Source organism: Silurus meridionalis, chromosome 26, assembly GCF_014805685.1.
Source record: "Silurus meridionalis isolate SWU-2019-XX chromosome 26, ASM1480568v1, whole genome shotgun sequence".
Lineage (NCBI taxonomy): Eukaryota > Metazoa > Chordata > Actinopteri > Siluriformes > Siluridae > Silurus > Silurus meridionalis.
Window position 1 is genome coordinate 11335063 of NC_060909.1, and position 13729 is coordinate 11348791.

At 37.2% G+C, this 13729-nt stretch overlaps 1 protein-coding gene across 1 annotated transcript in view; it reads right to left on the bottom strand.

Annotated features, from left to right (window-relative positions):
* vps35 (VPS35 retromer complex component) overlaps positions 1-13729 on the bottom strand; it is a 29266-nt gene that overhangs the window by 12777 nt on the left and 2760 nt on the right. Inside the window, exons 3-11 of the mRNA XM_046840526.1 lie at positions 13384-13480; positions 13140-13263; positions 7642-7824; positions 6654-6867; positions 4291-4374; positions 3933-4042; positions 3583-3679; positions 2511-2659; positions 832-1039 (exon numbers count right to left, since the gene is read on the bottom strand). Coding sequence (XP_046696482.1) covers positions 832-1039; positions 2511-2659; positions 3583-3679; positions 3933-4042; positions 4291-4374; positions 6654-6867; positions 7642-7824; positions 13140-13263; positions 13384-13480 — 1266 coding nt within the window. The remainder of the gene's footprint in view (positions 1-831; positions 1040-2510; positions 2660-3582; positions 3680-3932; positions 4043-4290; positions 4375-6653; positions 6868-7641; positions 7825-13139; positions 13264-13383; positions 13481-13729) is intronic.

Sequence of the window (13729 nt, forward strand, 5' to 3'; positions counted from 1 at the left end):
AACTGCTTTATGAAAAACTTAAGACTTTACATCAAGATCTTCCACAAGCAATTATTATATCACACACTATCCCACACCCAGCCACCCACACAGGTACACACATGCACTGAAGAGGCTAATTATGTTATCCGATGTTAATGCAGCAAGCTACAAAACTTCCTCTAAATCAAGTTCAAAGTGTGGGAAAATCAAATGTGTGGATGGAGAGAGAAATATGCATTTTTCAAATTAAAATGTATTAGCTGGCCTAAGAAAGAGACAACATTGGCTGTTTTATATTTATGATAAAACACCATCATCATCCAATGGGAATTCAAATACGGTCTTATTCTATTGATCACTCATACATGCTGTTAAAATGATTGGAACACATTTTCAGAGGACCACTTGAGCATCAGAGCGAAACGGCAAGAAAACGATTTGTGTTTTGGTTGCAGGATTTTATATCGAGCTGCTAACTGGAACCAAATGACATCTGTAATGCTGCAGAAATGCCATGTTTTCTGGATAAAGCTGAATGAGTATATTTGCAGACTTACAACCCCGTCAAAGAAGGTTAATTGGCTTTTCAGTTCCTTCAATTATCTAGGTGAGCAAGCACATTAATGCTCATCAATTGTCCCTTGTTTTTCATCCTCCAGCCTTTATTAGAGCCAGCTCCTGATCACAGCACAGCTATCGGATACACATTTGAAGCTCGTCTCCATCTTTACATTCTCAACCCTGCTGCATCTGATCCACTTGAAGCATCCAATAATTATACCTCTATGAAAAATGTTGTATATAAAAATTAGAACTAAGGAAAAAAAAATTCAAATCCCGCCTCTGTACCTGCTCCTGGGCCAGGATAGTGGTGTTGTAGTCCAGCGTGTTGCTAAGCACGTAGCAGCTCATGCTCTTGCGGGACTCGTAATCAAAGTACTCAAAGAGTGGCGGGAAGTGTTTGAGCTGCAGGACCGTCAGGATGTTGTTGTAGGTGTCCACGGGAATCTTCAGCAGTCTGGTGAGCTCCTTCGAGACGGCGCTGCTCGTCGCAATGCTGCAGGAAAACGATTAACATAAAATACAAAAAGAAATTAAAAATACGTTCCTGACCTTGTTATTTAGCTTCTAAATATAAAATGTACTAAAAGGAATCTGTTAGGAAATTGGAAAAGAAAAAAAAAAAAAAACGCCAGCTATTTTAGATCCTAGAACTAGATATTATTGTGACGTAGGTTTTTGACCTTCAAGCCACACCCCTATATACATGAGTGTGCATAACTATTACTATATGTGCAGATTGCACAGTGCTAAATTGGCAGCTATAGCCCTAGCACCAAAATAACTCTTCTGTAACTGTACCATTCAAAATGTTTGTCTGAACATTTTCTTTTTTTTTTTTTAACAAAAATAAAAACCCGTCAAAGTGAAAATCATTTTGCAGTTTTCTTACACGACTCTTTGCCACCACTATTTTCTCCACTGCAAAGTGTTAACAATGACTGCATGAAAAGAGAACATGCTGCTGTATTTTCTACAGCGTGTGGCATTTCATAATCTGTGTCTTCTATAGAAAAAATAAAAACAAAAAAAGGCTTTTAGAAATCTGAGGTGACCTTAAGCCCAGTGGCGAACGTGTGGGGAGTGAACCTCTATGACTATAATTGAAGGAGAGCAAAATGAAGAGGTTTTTCTTTAAAAACCCACCAGCTGGGTGGCAAAAAATGTCCTCTACAATTACAATGAAGTCTCTCTTTAATTTTTTATTTTAAAAATGCAATACTTTCCCAATTACCTTTACACTAAATTATTTCACTAGATCTGTCAGCCTTTATGAATTTCCTACATTTAAACACCAGCATACACTACAGCGAGATATCACTCAATCAGTGATATCAGACATGCACAAAAAGTGTACCAATCAACAAAGCCAGCATGATTTTCATATGACTGTGTTGAAGACACTGCCTGAAGGTCCCGCCCCCTTTGTATAATCTCACATTGAGACACTGTTGCTTTGAGTTCATTATAGTGAAATGTTCGATGGTTTAGGTACGATTTAACAAGCGTTAGAAAATATAAAGTTAATTTGAACAATTAAAACCAATTTTCAGTCAGTTAGAACCAGTTATGGCTAGAAAAGTCAGGTGTCCCAAAACTCAGACATTTATAATTTCTCTTGAATTTTTAGACATTTTTCCCAGAAATAAAAGTTTCCAACACCATTACATTTCAGAAGAAAGGGTATCATAATATGAAAATGTCAAGCTGCAACACCATTAAGTGCTGAGGCAAACAGACTAAGCTTTTAAACACCTCAAATTGTTATTTGGAAAACATTCCACTAAAAAAAACTTAAAAAAAAAACCTCAATACTTTTTAAAAATGCCAGACCTTGCATGGGCCTCCTGTTTTTAAAGCTAAGTGTGAAACAAATCGAAGGCAATTGATTAACTGGCAAAGTAAAAGATCTTCTCCTTTTCTAGGCTTTGGTTCTGTCTGAAATTGTTGAGTCTGTTGTTACTCACTGTTCCAGGTTGAGCTTGTTGAAAATTTCCACGGTGCTCTCAAGAACTTTGTCAACGTAGTCAACGCGTTCAGGGTAGCACTTCATAGCCAGGTTAATGAGGGACACCTGCAGAGACACAACGTCCTCCGATGGCATGTCCTGCCGAGACTAAAACAGGAAGTTAACATACATAAAAAAAAAAAAATTTACCATTTGTTAAGACTGTAATTTGTATAAACCGAAACAGTTGAAATTTCAGTAAAAAACCCATGTACACAAAGGGGTTTAAAACTTAAAATATGAGTACAATCTTGCAACAAAAAGGAAAAAGCATTAATGATTTGTACCGCTATTAAGACAGCAATTAGCAGCCATAAATTAATGATGAAATACTCAAGATTAACTAATCAAAACTGTTATAAAACCAGAACCTATGGCACATTTGAGAGCACTCGGATGTATGTCTACTTCATGCCAAGTGAATATACATCACTCATGATCACAGAGAATCTGGGAAGTGTTGTAAAGCCATCTAATAACAGTCAGAAAGAGGTGTAGTTTATCAAGGCCTTCAAGACTACATAAGTAAGCTTCTAGCAAATTCAGCAAATTCAGTGCTGCATTATGTAAAATACAGATCTCTGTAACCACATTAAATGTTAATGTTCATGACAGCAGAATTAGAAAGAAAAAAAAAAAGATTTGTTAAAGGCAATAACTGAATACAAAATGTAAAGCATGGTGGTGGAGAGGTGATGGCTTGTCTGACACCCAATGGATTTGGTAATCAATGAGACAACAATGAGCACTTTATAGCAGAAAATTCTTGAGACCAGTGTGAGGCCATCTACACAGCAGTTTAAAATGGGTCAAATATTTAGAGACGACTAAAATGTAGGTCTATTAATGACCAAGTGGAAGTCCAGGGCTCAATCTAATTAATATGCTTCTGCAGGATCATAAAATATCTGTGAATATACCAAAAGCCCTGAGATGAGTGGGCCAAAATTATTCATAGGATCCCTGAATTGATTTGTCAAAAGCTTTTATTTTGATATTTTCAGTCCCTTCCAGGCAGTGATGAGATGTACCTGGATGACTGTGGCCACTTGCTGTGAGAAAATATCAAAGAGTTTGATTTCAGCAGGGATTCCAGGTCCATCTTCTCTGTGAGCAAACAGAGCCAACCTACAGAGAGGTTAGAAGGTAAACAACACAATAATGACGTGTAGGAATTGGTAAAAAAATAATAATGAAAAAGAAAAAACAAAACAAAAAAAACACACACCTCTGTGTGTGTGTGTGTGTGTGTGTGTGTGTGTGTGTGTGTGTGTGTGTGTGTGTGTGTGTAAGAAAGTGTGAGGAAAAAAAACAAACAGACAGAGAGAAAGAGAGAGAGAGAGAGAGAGAGAGAGAGAGAGAGAGAGAGAGAGAGAGAGACCTGTCAATAAGCGCTATGATGATGTTCTTGACATTGACATGTTGGTGGAGTTCAGCACATGCTCTTAGAAACGGGTTCAGGGTCTGGAGGTGGAACTCGTCTGGGAAGACCTGAGGAGAAAGTGAAAAAGCAGTCGTTTTGCATAAGCACACATACACCTCTTACTTGTTTCTTTAACCACTTAAAACACAAAAGCTCTTGGCATGCCTGCATGTCTGAATTGGAAAAAGCCCGGCATGAGGCTCGAGTGCGGCCGAGCGCCTGAAGCAATTAGACAGCTCGAGGTGGCGAGAAAATGAGACGTTGCTGTGAAATAAGGCGGCTGAAATGTGTGGCTTTGTTTGCTAATGTTCTCTACCTGTATAATGCACTCCATGAGGTACTCCTGGGCCAGAGAATCTCTGCAGTTCACCACCTGCTCCAGGACTCCTGACAGAACAACCTGAGGAGAACACATAGGATTTCAGTCAATGCCACAATCGGGTTTATTGCCCAATTTATTTTGAAATGACAAAATAAGGATGGCGAAAGCATTTTCACTATTCCAACATTTACAAAGGATAAAATTCCCGAGGACGCTCGTGTGGAAAGAAGATTAACTGTTAATAATAAAGAATTTTGATGTTTATTTACGCCGCATTGACAACATTTAAGACACCAGTCATCATGGCAGTGTGTGAAAAGAGATCTTTTAAGATGTTTTTCTTTTCCAATTTTTTCTTGTTGGTGGATAAGAGGGGTATTTTCCCCCCTCTACATGTGCACCATAAAAACAGCAAAAAAATTATTCATCACCACCCACAATCCTGCCCAATTGCTTCTATTGGATCACAAGACCATGGCTCATAAATTTACTTTTATACAGTTGTGCAACATAATCACATTTTTAGGAACCATAATATTTGCCCAAGACGTGATGGTTATTTAGAGTATGAGCGATCGCAAAGAAAACAAAATATATTTCATGGCCTTAGTGCAAATGCTATAGAAATCCCTCTGCAATTTCATAAATGCATTTAAATACTGATTTATGTAACTGAAATGCAAACGCATTTATGTTTTTTTTTTAATGCAGATTGAAGAAAAATAAATGTATCGTGTTTAATTTGTGAGTCTGCTACAGGCGATTTTAAGAAAGACAGTCATGATAAATTCAGGTTTTTTAAACTGGTAATTTAAAGTATAAATACAACATTATGCTTAAAAACTGAGAATTAACACCACTATGAAAACACCAATTCAGGCTATTACATCCAGAACACTTTTAATGTTTTACAAAAAATATTATATAATAATATATTGACTCTTCCGCTACCTATAGATGTGTTATTGTGTCATAAAACACAAAAGCCAATCACATTTCCGTATGCAAATTATGGTCAGGAAAAACTATCTAACCATTCTAACCTGGATATTCATTGACAGAGTTTTTGTTTAGCCTTTTTGTCATTTAATGACTTTTTTTTTTAAACATACAAGTCAAGCAACATGTTGCTTTTTTTTGCACTAATCTTTGTGTATTCTATTTTAGACTCATCATCAGTAATGAATGCATCCTAACACACAACGTCTCACAAAACAAGCAGTCAAGGACATAGTGTCCCGGCTGACAGCTGGTGATCGATGAAAGGAGTCATTAACTCACAGAATCTCTCTTCTGCTTATTAACAGGGACAATTCAGGACCCCAGGCTGTGTTTCCTGATCCAATCAAATACATCAGCTCTGATAGAGCATCTGACAACTGCTTTATCCTGACATACTGTGTAGGTAGCATACGAACAGTACTTATTAGAATTACAGTGCAACCTCGATACTTGCGGGGGTTACGTTCTATCAGTGGGGGGCGGTCAGGGCCAGCAAAGCCTTCTCTGTTGGCCTAAACACTATTAGAAGCACTGACCTACATTTACAACCTGAATTCTTATATTTGTTCCATGAAATTGTATCAATTTATTCCCAACAGTTTGTTCTCTTCATTTCGTAGCATTTCTTTTGGCTGCACTGCTTCCAGGACGTGTGTTAGACTTTTTTTTGTCCAATCAGATTTCAGCCTCTATGTGCTGCCATGCCAATCTAATCTGGAAATCTAATCTAATCTGTAAACTCAACAAAAATTGTGAATTACTTGTCATAAATGTTTTATTTACTAATTTAAATTAATACAATATAAAATAGTTTTAAACATTATGTAATTTATTAGTACAAACTCTGTTTGGAAATTTTACTCCGAACTTTCGAGCCACTAGCGGCTTCTCGCGAACCATCAGCTTTTTCGCGAGTTACACTTAGTCTGGTTCCAAATGAAAAGTCTCAAACTATCGAGGTTGCGAGTGTCAAGATTCCACTGAATATCACATGTCTCAGTGTGTCAAACATAATTTTTTAAATACATTCATTAGCTAAACACTCTAGATAATCATATAAAGAATAGATAATACTGTATAAACTGCACAGCGAGTTTTGGGAGGGCAAAAACTTTCACCAAATCTAGTTGTTAATGATTATACATCTAAATATCTGGTTCAGCTTTATAAAATAAAATGACATGGACGGTTAGAAAGATCACGCTCAGGACACAGTGGAATCGAATTATTAGTTTGGATTCATCAGCTGTTTGATTCAGCAAAAGGATGCCTATTCCTAACAGAATACATTTTTGGCAGTGTTTCAGACATTTTTAACCCAATACACATGAAGAAAACAAGAGATTGGTGGATACCTGTTTGTATTTGTCTACGTTGACGCCCTCGAGCTGGCTGAGTCGGACGAGGTTGGTGCCGACGAGGATGCGCAACTCCTGCCTCTCCTTCTCCCGCTTCTCGCGGTCGCGACTGTGGCCCTGGTGCTGCATTCTCACCCACAGCTTATTCATCTCAGCAAAGTTCAGCAGGACAAAATCGATGGAGTCATTGATGTCGCCGGTCATCTCTTCCCTGCAATAAAAATACATCGAGATGTAGAACACCGAGATATTTATTTACAGTTTTAAACAAAAATGTAAAACATTTATACATAAAGGAAAAAACAACAACAACAGGTCACGCTGTAATAAGAAAATGTTGCCGGTTGCCATGATGAAACGACCATTCCAAAGTTACTGCTGGTAAAATTCACACCTTCTCGCCAAACAGACACAGAATTTAAAAGTACTGTGTACAATTACACAAACAAGTTACATATTTCGTTTAGAATTTTACTAAAATCCTTTTTAATATATTTTTTTATTCATTCTTTTGGTTTCAACTATTAATTTTTTATTTCATATTTTCACATTTTTCCTAACATTTAATTTTATTAAACACTAAAGGAATCATTATTGCTTCAAATATGATTATGATTAATATGATGTATAAACGTATAAAGTTTTAGCTATTAAAATGTATAAATTTTTTTATATACATAGTGCTACCTCAAAACAACCTTTTTGTCCCCCATTCACATTTTTGTTAAAGGAAAAAAGGTTGAGCTATTTTTCCTCATTGAGAAAGTTTTATGTTTTATGTTACAGAGACTCAAACAAGCAAAGGTCAAGTATAACCAAACCTAGATTATCTTGTGAGCAAAAATAAGGTCCAGAAGTAAATGTCACACTCCTAAAGCCAGTAGATTTACTGAGTATGAAGAACCTCTCTATATCAGTCAGGCTGATCTGAGAAGGCAGCGGGTTTAACCGTGTGTAAACAGAGGGAAAGAGTTTTGGCTCTTACTCAGCCTGTTCTCCGTCATCAGGTAGGATATTGCGTGTGCACTGGAGCAGGTAGTTCCTCAGGAACAGACCTCTCAGAGGATGCTGAACACCACGACACATCTCCACCAGGTCCTTCAAAATGTCCTTGCGTGACTGAGGGAACGAGCGCACGTATACCACTCCCACTGTTATCAGCAAGTACCTGCGAAAGAGAAAGCAGAGAAGAGATGTGACAGAGCGGACATTAATATGGGATTAAACGGCACCCATGCAGGTGGACAAGCAAACAAAACATCTACTGATACCCAAAGTAAACAAATGAGATATTTATATTAAACCTGTAATGACAGTCGGACTTTAAGGGCACGGAGACGTGACGAGTTTTTAACGAGCCATCCTCAATGTGCTCTTTTACGTCTCGATTTAAAAACAACCCATTAATTCTAGTGATCTGTCTCAACATCTGTCTGAGCATATGTTCCCAATGTAGAAATCAGAAGAGTGGAAAATACACACGGCTATGTGCTTCATTGCATCACCATCTCTCCACTTCTTTTCAGTCAAGGATAAAAAAAATAATAATGAATTATCACTGAAGATTGGACAGCTGTATACATCTGGTCCCTCTACAGACTATTTTGTTTTTTTTAATAAGTAAATAAAACAAACACATTTTGTAAAGCTTCGGAGAAATAAAAATTAAAATGACCGTGACAATGAAGACTCCTTTAATAAACACCACCTTACACCACCTCACTCATCTCAATCTATTCCACCATCATCTATTTATTATTGGCTGTACTACACTGTTTAACTGCACCTTCCACTGTATTACTGTTTACATGCCGTCTTTTGTACCTTCGACTTTGTTATATTATACCACACTGTTTACATGCTGTCTTCTGCACATCTTGACTGCTGCTGTATTTTTGCACTACATTGTGTTCTTATAGTCACTCCCGGGTGTAGTTTTTACAGTTCACAGTACTGTATAACCAAGTTTACAGTAGGTTTACTGGTCGGCGCTATCTTGGTTTTGTGTCTTGTCTTGTGTTGTCTGTCTGCACTGTTTGCACCAGGTTGCACTTGATGCACTTTATGTAGCTTGTGTTGTAGCTTTATGTTATTGTTTAGTGTAGCACCAGGGTTCTGGAGGAACGTTGTCTCGCTTTTACTGTGTACCACTGTGTATAGTAGAAATGACAGTAAAAAGCCTCTTGACCTCTTGATGTAGACAAAATCACTTAGCACACTCTAACCTAATTCTAATCAATATCAAGAATTCAACCGCCTTACAGTGTGATTTGTATTATTAAAACACTAATCTTTTCTTCAGAAAGTGATCGCAGATGCCTCAATTCCTGTGGATGGAACTGAAGCAGAGAGGAGAATCGATATGCAGCATTCACTTTTTTGCCACGATTATGCAGACGGGTGTGATCGGCTGGAGACCAGGCTATGCCGTCGATTCTCTGACAAGCTATTCCGACTCTCACTCTTATTTTGTTTATAACAATATGAAAAATACTTTTGAACAAATGAAATGCCACAAAATGAATTTCCTGCAACACCAGGCTTCGTTATTTTCCATCACAATGTGGCTGGTTTTAATTGTGACATTATAAAACAGCAGCACTCAGAGCGCTTTTCTGAATATTAATCTGTAAAATTAAAAATAAAACAATAGCAAAGACCAAATGTATAATATATCAAATGCCTCCAAATGAAAATTGTGAACCTCGGTTTGGGAATTGCAAGTCTAAGACATTTTAGAAAATATTTTCTGACCCATCGAGCATTACAGCATAACTTCTTCAGCAGTTTGAGCTACAGGAGCTCGTTTGTTGAATTGAAACACACGCGCCAGCCTTCGCTCCCCAAGTGCATCAATGAGCCTTGGCTGCGCATAAACCTGTCGCCGGTTCACCACTGTTCCTTCCTTGGACAACTTTTGATAGATACTGACCACTGCAGACCAAAAACACCCTACAAGGGCTGCAGTTTTGAAGATGCTCTGACCCAGTCGTCTAGACATCACAATTTGGCTTTTGTCAAACTCGTTAAAATCCTTGCGCTTGCCCATTTTTCCTGCTTCTAACACATCAACTTTGAGGACATTTTCACATGCTACTTGATATATACCACCAACTAACATGCACCATGATAAAGAGATAATCAGTGTTATTACTTCACCACTCATAATGTTATCCAGTAATCCCCCGAATAAAAAAAATGCGATAAACGTACGGCAATCCCAAAAATGCTATATGTATACAGTACTGTAGTAACATTTGACTCCTTTTTGTAAATTAATAATTATATTTTTATTAAGAAATTTCATTGTTTCAATGTAAAACTCCATGAAAACAATTCCCTACAAGTTATTTAGTCTATCCACAAGAGACCGGGAAAAATCAGCCAAACTAGTTAGTTATGCGGCAAATGCAAGTCATAAACCAGGGTCGCGAGATTCGAACCGGAGTACAGCGGCAGGATTACTGTAATGTAAAATGTAATAAAACACACACATATACATATATTTTAGAGTCAGGTAAAAGCGATAAGCGGAGGCGGAGGGAAAACTCGTTTTTTACTATCACTACTGTACACTACGTATCCCCAAACTTTTATTTTTTACTTTTTCTTCTTTGGTTATCTTAATTTTCGTCACAATCTCCGCTTTCTGGCGTCGCTTTGCCATCTAGCAGCGGCGTCTCGAGCTCGCACCTCAATTTTTTGCTCGCATAACAAAGCAAAAAAAAAATAATAATAATAAAAAAAAAAAATCGACCAATTGTGTGTATATATATATATATATATATATATATATATATATATATATATATATATATATATATATATATATATATATATATATATACACACATATATACATATACATACATATACACACACACACACACACACACACACGGACACTTTATTAGGTACACCAGGTTGGACCGCCCTTCGCCTTCAGAACTGCCTTAATCCTTCGTGGCATAGATTCAACAAGGTACTGGAAACATTCTTTAGAGATTTTGGTCCATATTGACATGATAGCATCACGCAGTTGCTGCAGATTTGTCGGCTGCACATCCATGATGCGAATCTCCCGTTCCACCACATCCCAAAGGAACTCTATTGGATTGAGATCTGGTGACTGTGGAGGCCATTTGAGTACAGTGAACTCATTGTCATGTTCAAGAAACCAGTCTGAGATGATTTGTGCTTTATGACATGGCCTGAACCGTTGATACAAGGCAGGATGGATCCATGCTTTCATGTTGTTGATGCCAAATTCTGACCCTGCCATCCGAATGTCGCAGCAGAAATCGAGACTCATCAGACCAGGCAACGTTTTTCCAATCTTCTATTGTCCAATTTTGGTGAGCCTGTGCAAAGTGTAGCCTCAGTTTCCTGTTCTTAGCTGTCAGGAGTGGCATCCGGTGTGTTCTTCTGCTGCTGTAGCCCATCTGCCTCAAGGTTCGATGTGTTGTGCGTTCAGAGATGCTCTTCTGCATACCTCGGTTGTAACGAGTGGTTATTTGAGTTACTGTTGCCTTTCTATCAGCTCGAACCAGTCTGGCCATTCTCCTCTGACCTCTGGCATCAACAAGGTATTTGCGCCCACAGAACTATATATATATATATATATATATACATATATATATATATATATATATATATATATATATATATATATATATATATATATATATATATACATATATACAGTACAGACCAAAGGTTTAGACACACCTTCTCATTCAAAGAGTTTTCTTTATTTTCATGACTATATGACTATGAAAATTGTAGAGTCACACTGAAGGCATCAAGGGCTATTTGACCAAGAAGGAGAGTGATGGGGTGCTGCGCCAGATGACCTGGCCTCCACAGTCACAGGACCTGAACCCAATCGAGATGGTTTAGGGGTGAGCTGGACCGCAGAGTGAAGGCAAAAGGGCCAACAAGTGCCAAGCATCTCTCGGGGAACTCCTTCAAGACTGTTGGAAGACCATTTCAGGTGACTACCTCTTGAAGCTCATCAAGAGAATGCCAAGAGTGTGCAAAGCAGTAATCAAAGCAAAAGGTGGTTACTTTGAAGAACCTACAATATGACATTTTTCAGTTGTTTCACACTTTTTTGTATTGTATATAATTCCACATGTGTTAATTCATAGTTTTGATGCCTTCAGTGTAAATCTACAATTTTCATAGTCATGAAAATAAAGAAAACTCTTTGAATGAGAAGGTGTGTCCAAACTTTTGGTCTGTACTGTATGTATATATATATATATATATATATATATATATATATATATATATATATATATATATATATATATATATATATATATATATATATTTATTTTTTTAGGGCTGTCAAAATCAATTAAATAAATAATTATAATAATATAATCCTTTATTAACGGCATTTAATTATAAAAGATGTCATTAAAACCTTCAATGCAACACACATTTATTCACAACCTCCTTTCTTTACTACTTTCTTTCGGCTTCTCCCATTAGGGGTCGCGCCGCAATGGATAACCCGTATTCATGATCCACATGTTTGATTTGTCACGTTTTACGCTGGATGTCCTTCCTAATGCAACCCTCCCAATTTATCCGGGCTTGGGACCGGCACTAAAAGTGCACTGGCTTGTGCAACCCTAATGGCTGGGTTGGTTCCCTGACCGGGAATCGAACTTGGGCCACGGTGGTGAGAGCTCCGCATGCTAACCACTAGACCACCAGGGAACTCAAATATAAAAAAAATGTATAAAAAATATACACTTTACCGAAAATAATTTAAAATCACTAAACATGTGTTTCACTGATGCACAAAGTCTCAAATCAAGCACCAAACATCGCCATGAAGAACACGTCCGGCAATTACAACTGTCCATGTGAAAACATGGCAAAGGTTCTGTTTGGTGTCCTGATGATTTACAGAATTAAATGGACCATAATTACTTTAAAACATTTACAAAAATAGTTTGGTTTCACTAATAATAAACATACAATTACATAAAGCATCCATACTTGCCCATGCCCGTGTTGACTAGAGTATTAGAAACTATTAAAATATTAATAGTAATATTAAAAAATATTAATTTTAACCAGTGTGTCAATTTTTAATGCAACAAAATAAACAGTCATAGTCGCAAGATGATTTTAAAAAGATAATAAAGATTAATGCCAAATAAAAAGACTTTCACAGAAGACCCTATTCCAAAGTCAATTCTTATATTATTAAAATAATAATGCAATGTTATATTGCAACAATGAGTTAATGCATCATAACAATGACTTTTTTTTAAACAATAGGATAAGTAATTTCACACACTATGTTTCTATAAAGCCAGTGATATTTTGGTCTAGATTATTAGAACACCCGTAACAACACCCTAGTAGCCTTATACATACAAAAGAAATGAACTAAACGGGTCACTTTTGTCACTAAGCATAAGGGTGTGTAACAAAGGTGAAGACAGAAAGTGTGTCACTCACAGTCTGGGGATGATGTTCCCGGCATACTGTACAAGTTCATACAGGTCGGCCACCTTACGGCCTTTAGCAAACTCGTCAGTCAGGTAAACCTCCAGGTAGTGTAGTTCATCTGATATGGCCATATCTATATCACACACAGTCATGCAAAACACATAACACAAAGAGAAATATCAGTGATGAATATTACATGTTAAATAACGTAAAATTCACTAAAAACTAAAACTAAACACTAAAAATCACATACAGAGTTCATAGTAGCTTTTAGGAGACAGCATGGAGGTCCTGAGCTCGCCCAGCATGTTAGACGCATGTTTCAGTGCATCCATCAACTTATTCTTGTCCTGAAAAACATAAAAGTCTCAGAAACAAATACACTGAAAGGACAACAGTTTCTGGACACCTGAGCATAAGATTCATGTTATTTTTGAACATTCCATTCTAGATTTAGACCCCATTTGCTGTTATAATAACCTCCACAAGATTTTCCTCTCGATTTTGGAGTGTGTTTGTGGAGATTTGTGCTCATTCAGCTACAAGGACATTAGTAAAGTCAGGTACTATTGTAGGGTGAGGAGTCCTTGGGTGCAGTG